At 38.4% G+C, this 17,972-nt stretch overlaps 1 protein-coding gene across 6 annotated transcripts in view; it reads right to left on the bottom strand.

The window, feature by feature from the left end:
• Positions 1–17,209, bottom strand: part of A1CF (APOBEC1 complementation factor) — a 61,465-nt gene extending 44,256 nt beyond the window's left edge. For 4 of the 6 annotated variants that reach the window (XM_006121474.5, XM_006121476.5, XM_014572724.4 and 1 more), the window contains exons 1-2: positions 17,078–17,209; positions 3,165–3,308 (exon numbers count right to left, since the gene is read on the bottom strand). In XM_006121474.5, coding sequence (XP_006121536.2) covers positions 3,165–3,263 — 99 coding nt within the window. In that variant the 5' untranslated portion in view covers positions 3,264–3,308; positions 17,078–17,209. Of the gene's footprint in view, positions 1–3,164; positions 3,309–16,779; positions 16,831–17,077 lie in introns of those variants that run through there. The other 2 variants (XM_025183849.3, XM_075935054.2) reach the window with 2 other exon arrangements.
• Between the last annotated feature and the right edge of the window lie 763 nt (positions 17,210–17,972).

Genomic DNA, 17,972 nt, shown 5'->3' with positions numbered 1-17,972 from the left:
GATGCTCTCGTGCAAGAAAACTCTGATTGGCATTTACAGAATGGCCATCAGAGCACCTGTGCTTTTACCATCAGAGCACCTGTGCTTTTACCAATAGGCACACACATGCCTTTTTGCACAAGATCTCTTGTACTGTGGTGACTCCGAGTTTTGTGCAAAAACTCTGCAGTGTAGATGTAGCCCTAGTGTGGTTCACCATCCCATGTAGTGGCCCCTAGACCACAGTAACAGATAAGAACAAGAGACCTCTACTGCATGGGCTGAGAGCAGCCTGGTTTTTAGCTCAAAGGGTAGAGACTCCTATACTATGCTCCAGAGGTCCCAGGTTCAGATTTGTCTGGTGGCAGTTACACTTGCAGGAAAGGTTACACTCTCTGACACGAGTTGTATGAACATCTATTGATACATTTTGTATAGCCACTGTGTGATAAATCTGTTCAATATTGTCATTCTTCGCTGTGATTAGTATGTAGTACCTTCATATAGCTAAGTAAAAGGAATTTGAATCAAACAAACAAACCTGATGCAAAGTAGATTTAGGTGAGAGAGGCTTGAGAAGATTTACCATGCCAGTGCAAAACAAAGTACTGGAAAAATAAAATCTTTTATTTTAACTAGTTCAATGAGTTAATGTATTTGTAAGTAAATGGGATGACTCATCAGAAAAAACTACTTCAGCCAGCAAAGTCTTCATCTCATGGGCTGCGTCTATACTATAAGCCTCTTCCGCAAGAGGCAATGCAAATGGAGCGCTCATTTGTATTTGTCATGCTCTCATTTGCATTTCCTCTTTGGATCCCTTTTGCGCAAGAGGCTTTTGTGCAAAAAAGAACTGTGTAGATGGCTCCTTTTTGTGCAAAAACCCCCTTTTGTGCAAGAGCTGTTCTTCCTTACTTTTTGAGGAAAAACGGCTCTTGTGCAAAAGGGGGCTTATGCACAAAAAAGCGCTGTCTACATAGTTCATTTTTGTGCAAAAGCCTCTTGGGCAAAAAGGATCCGAAGAGGAAATGCAAATGAGAGCATGACATATGCAAATGAGTGCTCCATTTGCATTTCCTCTTGCTGAAGAGGCTTGTAGTATAGACACAGATTGAAAGAAGGAGACAGTACTCCAACCCAACTCTTGGCTCTCTAAAGATTAGGTGGAAGGAGAAAGACCTGTTTTCTTAAGTCCCCTCCTGTTTTTGCAGTTGAGTGTGTGGGCCTTAGGAAGAGTGAGGGTGGAATAAGGGATAAGCTAAGAGTACAGATACTTGTGTACTGTGGTGATGAGTTTGACATGAAATCTCAGAGAATGTGAGGAAAGGAATGGGATGAAAGAGGAAATAGGATGAACTCTGAAAAAGGCAGGGAGGGACAAGGAACCTGGGAAGCAAGGAAGGAAGAAGAGATGAAGCAAAATCAAATATCAAAAAGCAGAGATGAAGGGAGAAAAGAATATTGGGATAAAGAATGTAAAACAAAATATGAATGCAGCAGGCTTGTTATTTTTATCTTTCTTTGTTATCTACTCTACTGTACACAATGTTAAAATGCAGCAAACCCAAATGTTTGCTTACCTTTAGGCTACGTCTGCTCTGCATGATTTTTGCGCAAGAACAGGTATTCTTGCGCAAAAACTTGCCGGGTGTCTACACTGCACACATGTTCTTGTGCAAGTACATTTACAGTACAGCATCAGAAAAAGGGCTTGTTCCAGGAGAGTTATTCCTCTCCCCATGAGGAATAAGCTCTCTTGCGCAAGAGCTCTTCCACAAGAAGGCAGTTTAGACAGGCAACATGATTTTCCTGTGCAAGAAACCCCTATGGCTAAAATGACCCTCAGAGCTTTCTCGCGCAAGATAGCGTCCACACTGCCATGGACGCTCTTGCACAAAAGCACATGGCAGTGTGGATGCACTCTTGTGGAAGACCTTTTGCACAAGAACTCTTGTATAAAACCGTTCTTACGCAAGAAGCCTGCAGTGTAGACGTAGCCCTAGTGTCTGCACACAGTTTTATATGCTATGCTAAACACACTTTTATTTTATTTTAATTGCCTGTCCTCTAGATATGGTAGTTCCAGGTTCCTTTTAGTCCAAAACTGCTTTTTTGGATGACTGTGTTGTTAACCATACTTCTGTTCCTAACAACTGACAAGATCTGAGCCCGAGTAAACGTCATAAAAACTCTCCTTACCATTTGCAATTCTGTTCCTTTAATGTTTACCAGAATATTTCATAGCGTTGCATTTTAAAATGAACTAGGTTGAGGCTTTTTGTTTTGGCAAGATTCCAAAATTCAGCTGAATAGTTTGACTTTTGAAGGGCTCCTGTGTCTGCTACAAATTTAGTAAAAATAAACAGAAATGTCTCACATTTTGAGATCTTCTCAAATGAACTTTTAATAAACCTTGATTATTAAGGCTGATAAATAATCTCTTTTCTATTTCAGATATATGAAATATTTAACCTATAAAGACTTAAAATGATTCTAGGATGTCAAATTCAGACCCAGTTCTGAAGACTTTTTTAAAGAACAAAGGACTTCTGATTGACATGTGAGGTTCAGGAAGCAACATGGCTCGTGGTGTGAAAAATTTACACTTCCGAGTGCTGTAGCTATGACGACCTAACCCATAGTGTAACTGCAGCTAGGTTGATGGAAGCATACTTCTGTTGCCACCTCTACTGTTGCTTTTGGGAGGTGGTGTTCCTACAGCAATGGAAAAACTAATTCAATTTCTATGGGATAGAGGTTAGTTCAGTATAGCTACATCTCCTCATCTATGCCATTTTAGTCGTCCGTCCTCCCCCCTTTCCCCCAAGTGTGGATATGGTGATAGTGAGTTTATTTTGGGATATTACAAAGATAAAATGCAGCGGAAAGTTCAAATTGCAATTGAAAACTTCCGTGATATTCAGGAATATCCAGCTCTGGGGTTTTAGTTGGCTTATCTAATTAGCTATGATGTTTAAACAAAACTTATTGAAAGAATTCAGTCCTACTTATTGAAATTAAGCATCTTTCATACATACTTAACATAGAAGGGAAGAGAACCAACAAAGAAGGAAAGTTTCCTTGTTAAATATTTGCCACTCAAAAGCCCTTGATAAAACTACTTAAAGCTAAAATTAAATGCTATGCAAAAAGTAGCACTCAAGCATGTGACCACAAGTTCCTACCTGGATCAAACTATATCCTGTGCGCTGAATTAATGCACGGAGAGCAGCTTCTTTCTGTGTGCCGGTCAATCCATCCCCGGATTTTTGATTTGATTCCATTGTGAGTGATTATCAGCAAAAAATCAGGTTAATTAGGGGTGCTCACTGCAATCAAATTTAAGATAAATTAAGTAAATTAATGTTTCTAGGAGGAGAAACTGAGGATATTTATGAGACTCACTCTCCCTAAATAAATAAGTTGAGATAACTTTGTCAGAAAAACAACAGATCAAAAAAGGAAAATGACTTCCCCTTTTGCAAAATTTCAGGTTACCTTTCCAGGCTATAAAACTGTCAATTTTTAATGACAAATTTTTAATGACAAAGCTTAAGTGTACCCAAAAGTTTAGATTTGTATGTACTGATAGTATTTGAACATGCAAAGATGGGCCTGAAATACTGAGTGTTAGGACTTGGCAAAAATGTATCAGTCCAATATTGCATAGGGCAGGGCACAATACTACTATATGCAGTCTGATAAACATGGGTGCTGACCATGCAACCACTTAATTTTAAGTATGTGAATAATCCCATTGAACTAAATGACAATAAATCCAACCTTCAATGTTGAGCATTTGTTGACATGTTTCTGGATCAGGGTCCTTGTGACAACTTTGGAAAACCCAGCCTCTAAGTATGCATACACCAGAACCAAGGTCCAAAAAGACAACTAAACACAATAGTTTAGTTTAATACAGCACATGGAGTGTAAAATAACCCATCCCTGCACACTTCAAATACATTGAAACCAATATTGGAAATTATCAGAAAAACACTAAAATGTCAGAGTAGCAGTCTCTTGTATAGTACTTAGCTGTTTACTTCTTACTGTATTTAAGGCAGGGCTGAAATCATTGCTTTAACACCACTTTTCAGGAAAGCAAGGGGTTCAGTGGATAAATGGAAAATTTTACTCTTTAAAAAATGTGCATGGTATTTTAGGGGCCCCTTGCTCTTTTGTAGAAGCTTTGAACTCTGTTGTAAGTTGCAGCTGTCATTAGTGTAACATATAATAGAAAATCTCAGAAAGAGCTAGCAAGAGACTAGTGAACCTGAGGATGCTTTTTAGTGAGTAAATTTGTCTGATAAAGCCCGGAAAGAGAGGAACTGGGTAGTCTGTTTAAGTGGGTTACGCTAAGCAATTGGGGGCACCTGTGGGGGGTGAGTGAATGCAATGACTGTCTACATCTGAGTGCCCATATGAGCTTTGAGCAGAGGGAAGGAACAAAATATGGAGGAAAGGAGAGCAATGGAGTAATCAGGCTAAAGGAAACCAGGCATTGAAAAAGCAAGAAGAAAAGAATATGGTCTGCAATGGAAAGAAAAGAAAAAAACCCGAAGGAGCGGAAGGAAGGGTAGGGGGAAGCAAAGACCTCCTTGTAAGTTTATTATATTAATTAAAATACATAACCTCAAAACATGAAAAAGCACAATTGTGTGAAAGATACAAATATGCCATTTTGGAGTGTCCTCTTTCCCTTCAGCACAGCAGAACTGTTTGTGTGTGAGATGTTTCTTTATACACGTCTTATGCACCAAACTAGCATGCAGGGAGTGAGGTAGAGAAAGAAAAGGGCTTTTAAACAAAACCCCCAGAAGAAATTGTGCTATGTATATCAAAGTAAACCTTCTCCATGAAATTGCTCTTTAATGCTACAGTTTGATGTGTGTTTGCTGTAAAATATATCGCTGTGTGGGGTTCACTGGGAAAGAGTGCATTTTTGTGTGAGGGACCAGCTAGCATACTTGCTGGTAACTGAGGCTACAGAACAACTGATAGTGAGCAGCAGGACTGTAGGGATTCCAGCTTTCCTGACTGGATGAACCAGATGCATTTGTGGCAGTGGCAACTGGTCCAGGACATTTGGCAATCCTAAGCAGGAGAGAATTAAAAATTCACTAATGCTAGGATTGAGTTAGTGCTTTGATGTTTTGTCATTGCAGTTATGCCACTGCACAGTAACTGGGGCATGTTCTTTTTAGTTTGTTACCCTAATAACATACTTTACAATGTCATACTTTACAGTGAAAGACTAGGCAGTACTGTATTTTTTTCTAATTCAGTTCTCATTTTTAAAAGTCACTGAAGGTATGTGAATGGTTATAGCTGACATCTTCCTTGAATGGCTGCTTAATAAATATCTGTACTTGGATACAACCTGTGGTGGAAGGGGCCCGCTGTTACAGGATGAGAACCTGGAGATGTAAAGACACGTGAACATGCTTAATCTGAAACCAAGAGGATTTATCTTAGTGCATGAAGTCAAATGCATGCATGTGACCGTATGTGCCAATTTAGGCCTCAATCTGTAACTGGAGCTTTGCTAAAGTTTGTCCTTCAGTAAAAGTTAATTTGATGCAAAATATACATAGCTATAGTGACTACATATGTATATAGCTATTTAGATAAAAATAATATTTTTTTATTCCAAGGTGGCATTTCTCTTCACTGTCTCCATAGTTTTCCCATTTTGTATTCATAACGTCTGCACCCCCTTTTTCCTGCTATGTTGAGTTGATCTGTTAAGCTTTTAGACAACAGACTTTAATTTTAATGCATTTAAAACTGTCCTTGTGATTTAAAGTAGTCCCTATCGTAGTTACACATATTGACCTATTTTCAGTTTTACTTAACTCTCTAACTATGAAGCTAAAGGAAATGTACGTCTACACTATAGCGCTAGGGTGTCACAAGGAGGAAGGAGAAAATGTGTTCCTCTTGGTTTCTGAGGACAGGACAAGGAGTAATGGGCTTAAAGTGCAGCAGGGGAGGTTTAGATTGGACATTAGGAAAAAATTCCTAACTGTCAGGGTGGTCAAATATTGGAATAAATTGCCAAGGGAGGTGGTGGAATCTCCCTCTCTGGAGATATTTAAGAACAGGTTAGATAGACATCTGTCAGGGATGGTGTAGACGGAGCTTGGTCCTGCATTGAGGGCGGGGGGCTGGACTCGATGACCTCTCGAGGTCCCTTCCAGTCCTATGATTCCATGATTCTATGACATAATATACGGCAACTGTATCACTCTGTGGTGTCTCTTCTTAAGTTTAGTGGCGAAGTTGTGCTATCAAATGCATGTGCAACATTCCTATTGGAGTAACTGAATGAAAAACTCCCTAAGGGCAGATTTTGTCCTAGAGGATTTTTCAGTAGAAATTAGGTCACATAATTGTGAGGAACCGAGCTCTAAAAAATTCATGATCAGCTTTTGTTAGGGGCTCATTGTTGAGGTAAATAGACTGCTCTTCTTCAAGGTGTTGATAAAAGGCATAAAAACTGGCTCTAAAATCTTCATTGAAATTCAGTACAGTTAGCTTTGTTTTCAGATTTAATTGTTTTAGCTTTTGTATGTTATGATGATAGCACTCAGTACAGTATAAAGATAGTGAGTATATTGTATTGCTGTACACTTGAATTATTTATCGCATAAGGTTGGACAATTTGGGCTATAAATTTTGATTCCCTGCATTCCTTGTCTTCCATTTCTTACAGTGTCTTAATTACCACTAACATGCCATGAAAGAGAGAGAGAGAGACTAGAAAATCTAATTGGTCTTTTCCATCCCTGAATGAATGAAATAATATCTTCTTTTAAATCAACTAAAGCCAAATTATTGCTTCGTGTTATAAGCACATACTCTTTTTACAGATATATATTCATATTTATAGATTGCTTGGATATTTTTAAAGTTATTTGAAAGCAGTTAACTTGCTAAGCAATTTTTGTGAGAACTACAAGGAAACATGTAATGTATTTCATAGCTGAGACCCCAAGGTGATCATTAGTTGCTAATATAACCCAATGCATGACTGACCTGATTTCACAACTTTGTTATGCTGTTCTAAGCTCTGATCCAGTTTCTACGGAAGTCAAAGGCAAAGACTTCTTGCCATGTCCATGTTACTTAAATGGACTTCTCCATAGTACATATGAAATATAATGGTTATGCAAGAACTCCAGCTTTCAAAGCCTCTTTAAATGTCTGTCTTATCAATGGCTGTGTCTAGACTGCAGGGTTTTTTTGAAAAAAGGCTAATTTTCGAAAAAACTTCACCTGCGTCTAGACTACAGCCGCGTTCTTTCGAAATTAAATTGAAAGAATGCGGCTCTTCTTTCGATGGCGGTACTCCTCATTTCACGAGGAAGAACATCTTTTTTCGGAAGTGCTCTTTCGAAAAAAGGCGTTCTTGAATGCAAACAGGGCTTTTTTGAAAGAGAGCATCCAGACTGCCTGGGTGCTCTCTTTCGAAAAAGCGGCTTGCTTTTTCGAAAGTATTGCTTGCAGTCTAGACGCTCTTTTTCGAAAGAGGCTTGCAGTCTAGACGTAGCCAATATGTGGTTCACTTTTCTCAGAACAGAAGTTTTGATTTACAAAGTTGAAAATGAGAAGTAAATTTAGATGTTCTGATGATTTTTCTCTCAAAATGAAGAACCTAAATTTTGTGTAATGTTAACAGCTAATCAATGGCCACTTAAAGGAATACAATTTAAAATATTAGATACATCTCTTGAGTACTCCTGTCAGCCATTTTCTTTTTATAAAGAAACAAGTAATATTGTTAGAAAGCAGCTGCTCGCATATGGGCTGCTAAAAGCCTCATTTTCTGAAACTGTCTGAGTACCCTCAACTCCTTACAGGACTAGTTCTTGCGGGGTGTGTGTGTGTGTGTGTGTGTGTATTTTTATATAATTTATTTACACACATACCCATACATGTACATGAAAAGTTAAGTTCAGGGAATTAGTAAAACTTACCTAGGCATTACCATAACAATCTCTGATTGCCTTCCCCCTCCCACCTAGCCACATTTCCAATATGGTTTGGAGGTAGGAATCACCACTTCCTTTTACTCTCCGTCGGATCTTAAACTCTAAATAACTCTAGATAAGTATTTTCTGACTTCAGCTCCTGTCTGAGGTGCCTCATCATTGATTGATTTCAACTTCATTTGTGTTGCATTCCATTTATGGTTAAATAATCAGATTTTACTAACATAGCCCAGAAAACAAAGCTGCAAAACAAAATAAAATGTGAGCTAAAATCCTTTAAGCCACATTCCACTACTTAGTGACAATGTTTGATTTTCAAAGTATACAAAAATTACCTGAGTCCTAATCATGCCCAACATTGGATGGCCCTGGTCAGAAGTTATATCCAAGTTCCAAGATACTGAAATAATTTCTCCAACACAATGCAGGCTGGAGAAAAGCACTCATAACACAGTTCTTGACCACTCCACCCAAGCTAATTTTGATCTTGTTGGTGCTCATACATAACTAATTGAGATGACAAATCATGGCTTTCTGAGATACAGGTCCTATAACTGCTGATTTCCTGCTCAAGATCTGGAGGTAAGTACTATTCACATAATAGCAGTGCCATACACCCAATATCATTCTTAATGAGAATGTAAAAACTGAAGAGGAACAAAGGTGATTCATTATGGTCCAAGAGAAATTCTAAAGTGGAAAACTATGGGGTATGAGCAAAATCAGTTGAGCAACATTCTTGTCCATATGCAACTGTCATCTCAAAGCAAAACCCTATTACAAATAATATCAAATGTTCTCAATACACCTCCCAGTATCAGGCCCCTACTCTGTGGTCAATAGCTCAATTTTTTTGCCCTAAACTATTGTGGAGTTTCTTGTATAAACTATAAGTGTTATCAAATGAAGGATTTAAAAAATGTGTAGGGGAATCCGCTGGTGGCAGAGAAGTTGTACAGTGAATTCTTTCCTACCTCACTCTATGCTGACAATGTGAAGGATATGGCTAGGAATTTCTTACGCCCAACTGCTTCCAATCTGACATTGGTCCTTTTGAAACCATTAACAAGCAGCCAGTGTAACTTAAGCAAGAGAACTGTCCTGGAACAAAACTGAATGAGTATTGGGGACAGCGAATGCTACTTTGGCACAGAAACTGTACTGCGTACTCCTCTGCTGTGGGTGAGTATGAATCATAATTTTTATGCTGTGTAAATTAGACTACATTAGGAAATATATTTATCTAGATGTAAAGATCACTGGTCAAACCCCACTTGCCTTGCTTGCATAACCAGGCTTACTGTAATCTGTGAGTGAGGAAAGCTGAATTGTTGCATTCTAATGAGATACTTGCACAAATGTGTTTCCATAGCAGCTGATTTTTATAGGTTGCTACTTTAGTGCTGTCTGTGTCCTCTGTAGTGACCTAGATAGAAAACTACTGTAACAGGTTTTTTTCCAGTTAATGTGATATGAAGTAGCCCCAACTCCTGATGTGTACACCTTCAAAACCCCATGTATGTTCCCATAAATGATTTCACATTTGAATGCTGCACAGGTCTGTACAGGCCTTGTGCTCAGGCACGAATTTAATAATTGATCGAATCAAGTATCCAAAATGTTGTAAGTACTTAACATTGTATGTACTATAACATAAAAACTAGGGGTTTAAAACAAACAAAAGGAAGTTTTGTCATGCAGTGCACAGCCAACCTGTGGAACTCCTTGCCAGAGGAGGTTGTGAAGACCAGAACTTTAATGGGGTTCAAGAAAGAGCTAGATAAATTCATGGAGGCTAGGGCTGTCAATAATTATTAGCCAAAAGTAGGTAGGAATGGTGTCCATAGCCCCCGTTTGTCAGGAGCTGGAAAGGGATGACAGGAGAGGGATCACTTGACGATTACCTGTTCTGTTCAATCCCTCTGGGGCATGTGGCATTGGCCACTGTTGGAAGACTTTTGGTCTGATCTGGTATGGCTGTTCTCATATTTTTTTATGTTCTTATGTTTACCTTATTTTTGCACCCTTTCCACCATTTTGTCATCACCATTTTGCAGACAACATTGTGATTTCATGTAGGAGTCAAGGTAGAGAACCAACTAAACATCAACTTTCCATGGAATGCTCTGGCTAGGACTAGTGATGCAGTGCTTGGTTGTATAATCAGGAGAATATTGAGTGAAGAAGGTGTGCAGCACTGGGGACAAATATTGAAGTACTGTCCTAGTTCCCATGTCAACATGCCTAAAAATAAAATTGATAACTTGGAAAGATTTCAGAAAAGAGTTATGAGAACAATTTGAGGCATGGAAAATTTGCCTTATGGAGAAGGACTTAAGAAATTCTATGTATATAGCTTTTCAAAGAGAGAGTGGAGAAATGACATCTTCATGGTCTAAGTGCACTGATCTGAGGAGATTTGACAGTAGATTACTCTTTAATGTAGCAAAGGCATGACAGGAGCCAGTGGCTGTATAGTGAAACTACATCTAGCCTAATTTAAAAGTGTTTAACTTGTTAACAGTGAGGGTAATTAACCATTGGAACAACTTATTAAGAGATGCATTTGATTACTCTTCACTTTGAGTGTTTAAATCAAGATTAGATGTGTATCTACAAAAATGTGTTACAGCTCAGGCACAAAACATGGCCGACATTTCTGGATTAAATTCTTTAGGCTGTGTTAGGAAAGGCTGTCTGAGTCATCATCATAATCCCTTAAAATGTACAGTGGTATGCAATTCTAACTTGTTTTAATCATTTATTAGAGGGGTGGGCATCAATTTTTGAAGGGGGAATCACTTCACAAATTTTGGAAGTGGTTATGGGCCTCGGCCGGAAGGGGGCTGTTCCCTGTAGGTGCAATACATCCCTGGTGGGGTGAGGAGATTTCATGTGCTCCTCCACCCACAGATCCTGATTGGCCTGGGGGTGGAGGAGTGTGTGAAGCCTTTGCCCCCTGCTCCTGTCCTGCCAGTATCACACGGTACCTAGAGAGAACTGCCAGCTGTTTTGAACAGTTGCCAGTTCCCTCTGCCAGGAATGCTCCACACCAGAGGGAGGAGACTTTGCACGCTTCCCCATTCCCAAGTATCAATTGGCCTGGGGGTGGGGAAGTGGTATGGTGATAGTGAGCTGGATCCGGCTCTGTCCCCTGTTGTGTCCACCCCTGATTTATTAGTACCTGATAAACATGCTTTTCTTCTTTGCATCTTAAATTATTGTTCAAGTTACTATATTTATTATTGTATGGCACGATGCATTCGACATGATCAGCCTTCGAAACTTCTAGGAATCTATTAACTGGAAGTAGCTTGTTTACGTATAAAAGTTGGTTTTTTTTTTTTCATTACATCTGCTTCTTGATTGTGATCTTTTATGCTGTATTCAGAGAACATTAACCCATAAGTTACGTGTAAATATAATTTAAAATTGATACCATATCAATTTAAAATTATATTTACAACTAAATCTGTAATATAACTGAACCAAAAGATAGTCAATTTCAGAGTATTAGGTCTCTCCCAAGGTAGCAGAGAGAACCCCACTTGCTTTGTAACTTGTTTTTTGGTGACTATAGCTGTTGAAAGTAAATGATTTACTAAAATCCAGTCATTTCAGACTCTTTGGAAACATTTGTCCAGTGGGACCACCTTACTCTATATAGTATCTGGTTTAAAAAAATGTACATAGTATGGATTTATGACTGTTTGATATTGTTACATTCCTGCAGAGTTTACTGTGTATTTTGGTAACTTATGCAATGTAAGGGCATTATTCTGGTGTTCTGCACTGCAGTTAATTTCACGCTATTCTTAAAATGCAATGGATAGGTGTGTATACTGGTATGTTGACGACTATTGGAGCATTTATAATGGGTATATAATGTAACCACCTTCCAAAAGACTCATTCTGCTCAATTCTGCTTCCGATTCCTGAATTGTACGTGTAATGCTAGCAGCAGCTTTTGCACTGGTCTATGGTAGCAAAAAATAAATGGCTTTCATTAAATGTGAAATCATGGTTACTCTTATTTTTATTGGTTGGTTTTTGTTTTGTTTTGTTAAATCTTTGGATTGGATCAATTTGTTTAGACCAGAGTAGGCCAATATCCTAGTCAAACTCCAGTGAAAAACCTACTTTGGACAAGATGTTAGAACAAACAGGTTAGGTACTTTCAGGATAACACAAGGTATTAAATCACTCGGGAATCTGAGGATGCTCATGTGTAACTTATTTTCTAAAGGAACAGGGGGTGTTGGGAGGGGGGAAATCCTTGCCTGTCAACTTCCTTCCTACACTTCTTTTTGAGGAATAAGCAGAATTACTGATCTCTGAATTTTAATACACAACATTTTGACAGCTGTAAAAATCCTTCAAAAATTGATGTTAATTGAAGTGGGCAATAGGTATCTTTGGGTATGTCTAGACTACATGCCTCTGTCGCCAGAGGCATGTAAATTACACTACCCAACATAGTCAATGAAGCCGATCCTGTAAACCTTGTTTCATGAGGCATAAGGGAGCAGTCGAAAAAGGCGTTCCTTGTTGACTGATCCACGTCTTAACGGCTGCACTGTGCCAACGATCAGCTGAGACAGCACAGTGCTGTGGCCATTTTTATTTTAATGAAGCTGGGGATATTTACATATCGGCTTCATTGACTATGTTGGGTAGTTTAATTTACATGCCTCTGTCGCCAGAGGCATGTACTCTAGACATACCCTCTGAGTTAAGCTGTTGCCTTCTTAGCCTCTGTCTATAGGCTTAGCTTGTTTCTGCTGTTAAATTTTTTTTTCAAATGAGTGTTTTCTTTAGGCAGAAACTGTTCTATGTTCTGATAGTGGATTAACTTTTAATCAATTAAATTCACACAAGGTTTTTCAAATTGATTTGTAATTCAGTTTTGTAATCTACCAGAAAACATTACTTGTCTGCTGAATGAAGGGTTAAAAGGGTGCGGCAGCTGGTCAATATCTCATGTAGCTTATCAGCTCCAAAGTTACTGGTTCAAAGCCCCATCAGGCCAGGAGTAAGTTCTTTAACATCTGAAGACTTAGGCTAAACAAAGTCTGGAACCTTCCATATTTTTACAATCTAGGAGGAAAGAAAAATGTTGGCATAGCTGGACCAGATTTTCATTTGCAATGTCTTCATGGCTGCTTGTTTTCAGTAGACTGATGCAAGCTTTTGAAAAAGATCATAGCAGTGCAATCATACACAAGGACAGGAGTACTTGTGCTAGGATTGCCAGTTTTGGTTGGATATATTCCTGGAGGTTTCATCATATGATAACTTTGATTAAAGATTAATCTTTTATTCCTGGAGCCTCCTGGATAATCCTGGAGGGTTGACAATGCTAAATGATCCCTTCCAATTTATATTCTGCCATGTGAGAGAAATTATACTCTGCTAAAACTTGCTCTAGCTCTTGCTGTTTCATGTATATTGGGGACACCTTCCAACCCATAACTCCCAGGACTCCCACTAAATACATTTGTAAACTAAACAAAAAAAATGTGCACACAGCATTTGAACCCCACAATGAACAGGATTAGTATCTGATGCTACAACAGTGCAATATTATAGTATTCTACATAGGAAAATGGTCTCTCACCAAATGTAGCCTGTCAGATGACCTACTTTTACTAAGTATACCTTGGTTAATATGAGAGCAGGAAGGAGCATTGATGCCACAGAACTTGAGGGAGTAATTACTACTTTCCCACTTGTTTCTGGTGAAGCTAATAATTAGTTAAGAAGTGGACATTGTAAAGGGAGAGAAACAAATTTCACGACTCATAATTAAAAAGCTGTTATTGACTATATTTAAATCAACTGGTATATTATAAATACATCTTAATAAACAGTAATCACTCAAATTTAAAGTAGTAATTTTTGGACAGCTTCTTTAAATATATTGATTTATTAAGAAAATGGAAACAACAATTTAGATCAGTTTTTATTTAGAAGTGGTATATATGAAAGCTAGAGCGCTACCCATGCTTGTGAAGCTATGGAATTTGCTGAAAAGGCTCTTCTTAAGAGACTGAAATATCCACTACCTAGTTAAGTTTGTGAGATCACCCTGCTGAAAATATACTGCCTAGTTATCACTGGCTCAAACAGGAATACCAGATTGACTCTATACCTACACCCTTTGGGCAAGCGCTCTAATACTTTTTCTTCTCAAATTGATTTTTTTCTCCTTTCTAGGTTAAAATATTTTGTGAAAAAAATGTAACTACAGGCACAATAAGCACCCTGACATGAGAAAATCCAAGTTTATTATAGTACTACTTTGCTTATGTAGATTTACTCTAGTCATCTATGGTACCTGGTTTTTAAACTGTCTTTCATCTACTGGGTTTTTCCTGAGGTGATAAGCATTCAGCGGCACTTTGTTCTTCAATTATAGTTTTTGGGGAAGCTCTGCTGAACATGATGCTTCATTTTAAAAGTGGGAATATAAAAATGAGACTATTTTACAGATTAATTGTGACAATGAAGTTTTGATCACGCAAGGTCCTCAGAGGTATTTTCTGGGATTCTTAAACCCGAAATCCTAGTATGAATATTTGTGTTCTGCTTATTGAAATCCCCTTGCAACTTAAATTGGTGCAATACTCTTTTCCCCTAAAACACTGTCGTTCTTCCTGTGTTTTCATTATAGAAATAAATACAGGGTCAAATGGTGATGTGTGGAGAGTGAAAAAGGCAGTTTGTAAAGCACATTGTGATCTTTCAGGATGAAAGCAACATGCATGTATTCCCTATGTCAAAAAAATCAAACTTTCAGGAGCCAAGTCCTCGGTGGAGCTGAACATATGCAAGTCAATGCGAGTTAGCAGCTGCAGAAACAGAACCAATGGAGGCAAAGGGAATGGTTTCCCTTTATCCATCCCAGGCCTTTTATTCATTGTACATTTTCAAACACATTTCTCAGTTACTCTGTCTACCTTCTCCCCTCCTCCAACTTCTCTTAATTACAAAATCTGTCTCTGCTACTGTGCAACTGCTCAGCATCAATCAGGATTTAGCTTGTCATGTGTCTGCTCTTTGTGGCACTAAACAAGGAGAAAGCACAATATTGAAGTGCTTTGGATAGACAGGTTCTCAGTGCTCAAATATGTACGTATGACACTTTAATATGCATTGTGCAAAGATCAGTCTACTACAAAGCAGCTGATACCTTGAAATACTGAGTTACTCAGAGGGAAATTTCCATTTTTAATATACTAGTCTTTGCATTCAGGTCTTTGCATGTTAGCACTGCTCTTTAGAGAAACCTAGTTACTGTTTCCACGAATAAGATAACAAAATGGTGTTTATCCTGTGTGGATCAATATAGTGTCTTGTTTGAACATATTGAGTCATTCAAAGACACATCTAATGAAGGCCATTTTGCTGTAGCACTTGCAGCACTGCCACTTCTTGTGAAGAATAGCATTCTTTGAAAACAGCTACTGAATACACTTTTATCTTTTAATGAAAAGAATGCATATTGACTGGAGAAACCATTCAGTTCTAAATGGAAAGGTAAGGACAACTTTCCAGCCTTTTAAGGCCTCAACTAAGATTCTTCAGGAACAAATTATTCTTTCTTAAACTGTGGTTTTTTTAAAATTAATCCAGAGAGAACAAATCCAGGCACTGTGATCTCTGTCCTGAAAACGCTTAGGGTAATAAGCATTTTGCTTGGATTTGTTTGCACAGTTGGATCTTGTCTTCAGGTGGCTGTAATGAAAATGATTATTGCTTCAGTGCCACTAAGCATAGCAAAATGAACCCTGAGAGTTAACCTACATTTAGGCTATTCAAAAATGCCACAGATTTGGTGGGTAGCCACAGATTTTTTTTTTACAAGATGAATAGTAATATAAACTAAAAGCTTGTGCATGTTCCATTTAAGTCTCTTATTTACTCTTTTAGGATAGCTTATGTATATGGTTTAAAAATCTTATGTTACAATTAAAATTTGTCACATTCAAAAGCCCCACACAATTGATAATGAACAATGAGCACAACACTACTATAGAAATCATAAACATGCCAAAAAACTCCCTCTAATGGTAAAGTCTGATACTGTATCCACTTCCCCTTTTGACATATCAAAACCCCTGTGATTTGTTAAATAAAGAACTCAACATCATACCCGCATGTGTAATCTTTGAAGCCTTATGTGTGTTTGTGTATATCTTGGGGTGGCGGGGTTGTGCAGAAGTATTTGAGATGCTAAATATAGTAAACATTTTCCTGGTTTGATGACATTTTACATATGAATTCAGGTATTTTGGACCAGTGATTGCCTACAAAACAGAGGTAACATTTGAAAAAGGGATGATGAAATCTTGTAAATATAGAGCTTGGGAGATATACTCAGGTTGTCGGTGAGAAGATTTAATGGTGTTAATGATTAGCATGGAAAATTGTGATTTTTTTTTTAACATCTCAAAAGTGAATTGTCTTGTGTAAAATCCTCCTTTTTCTCTTTGCTAATCTAACTTAATAGATGAAAGTGAGAAATACTTTGAAGTGCTTTGGATAGAAAAGGGATCAACTAAAGAGAGCTTCTGTTTTTTCACTATCTGTACAGAAATGATGGCAACGTGTGCTGGTAAAGCTTTCTGTGGTAATGCCCCACCTTGCTTTCTGGAGATTGAAAAAGTTTCAAGGGGTCAGCTGAAGTGCTGGGGCATAAAGACTGTAAGTTGATGTGAAATCTAATCAGAAGTGCAGTCTCTAACTGATGTGACTGCTATGTCTGCTTCAGCCCTTCTCTGTCTGACAACGAACAACCTACCTGATGGTCAGTGGTGCTAAGCTTTCCAGAGAGCTCACATCTTCATAGGTTCTGAAGCAGAGAAATGAACTTAAGAAATGAGCAGCATATGTGAAAATTGTGCATTTTTCCTCTAATCTGCATTATAATTTTCCAGGTGCTCCTTTTGTAGAGAGCGAGCAAGCAAGCTGTAACCAAACACTCCGCCTTGCAAATTCTAGTAAAGCAGAAAGTGGTGAAAGCTGCTTTTCAGCTAGATCACAATATTTCCTCTCTTTAAAGACTTAATATGGGGAAAAAAACCAAACATGGACTGTACCTGAGCAATTTCAGAGATCACCACCCGGAAAAGTTCTTCTTGATTATGGGGAATTTGCGACGTGTCACTCTGGTTATTCTCTAATCATCATATCAAACTCCAAAGGTTCAGCAGCCACAGGTTGGTTTACAGTCCCTGCAGGTTAAACTTTAACTCACCCTATCTCTCAGTTCCATGCAGCCCTTTGACCAGATAATTGGGTCACTGCAGCTCAACAGTACCTACATAAACTACATTTGTTTTCAAAATTCAAAAGACTTCAGAATCTTGCCTGCACTCCTCCTTTATATACTCACATATCATTTTGAAATTGATTACTATTTAAATTTTTTGCAACTGATTTTCTCTTTAACTCATCCTCACTTTAAAAATCAGATTTCTTTCCTTTGTTTTCAAGTTACAAAGTAGGCCTTGAAGGAACATAGGGGACTTCTTCTATCCAATCTGCATGGTACCCACCCTGTCTTACATACTACTTGGTTACGTCTACACTGGCCACAATTTCCGGAAAAGCCATGCAAATCAGGTAAGTGAGGATAGGGAAATCCGCGGGGGATTTAAATATCCCCCGCGGATTTAAATAAACATGTCCGCCGCTTTTTTTCCGGCTTGGGGGAAAAGCCGGAAAAAAAATGTCTAGACTGGCGCGATCCTCCGGAATAAAGCCCTTTTCCAGAGGATCTCAGGTAAGAATAAGAGATCCTCCGGAAAAGGGCTTTATTCCGAAGGATCGCGCCAGTCTAGACACTTTTTTTCCAGAGGATCTCTTATTCCTACCTGAGATCCTCTGGAAAAGGGCTTTATTCTGGAGGATCGCGCCAGTCTAGACACTTTTTTTCCAGAGGATCTCTTATTCCTACCTGAGATCCTCTGGAAAAGGGCTTTATTCCGGAGG

This window comes from Pelodiscus sinensis, chromosome 8, assembly GCF_052426305.1.
Source record: "Pelodiscus sinensis isolate ZL-2025 chromosome 8, ASM5242630v1, whole genome shotgun sequence".
Lineage (NCBI taxonomy): Eukaryota > Metazoa > Chordata > Testudines > Trionychidae > Pelodiscus > Pelodiscus sinensis.
This window is presented reverse-complemented; position numbering and strand designations above follow the sequence as displayed.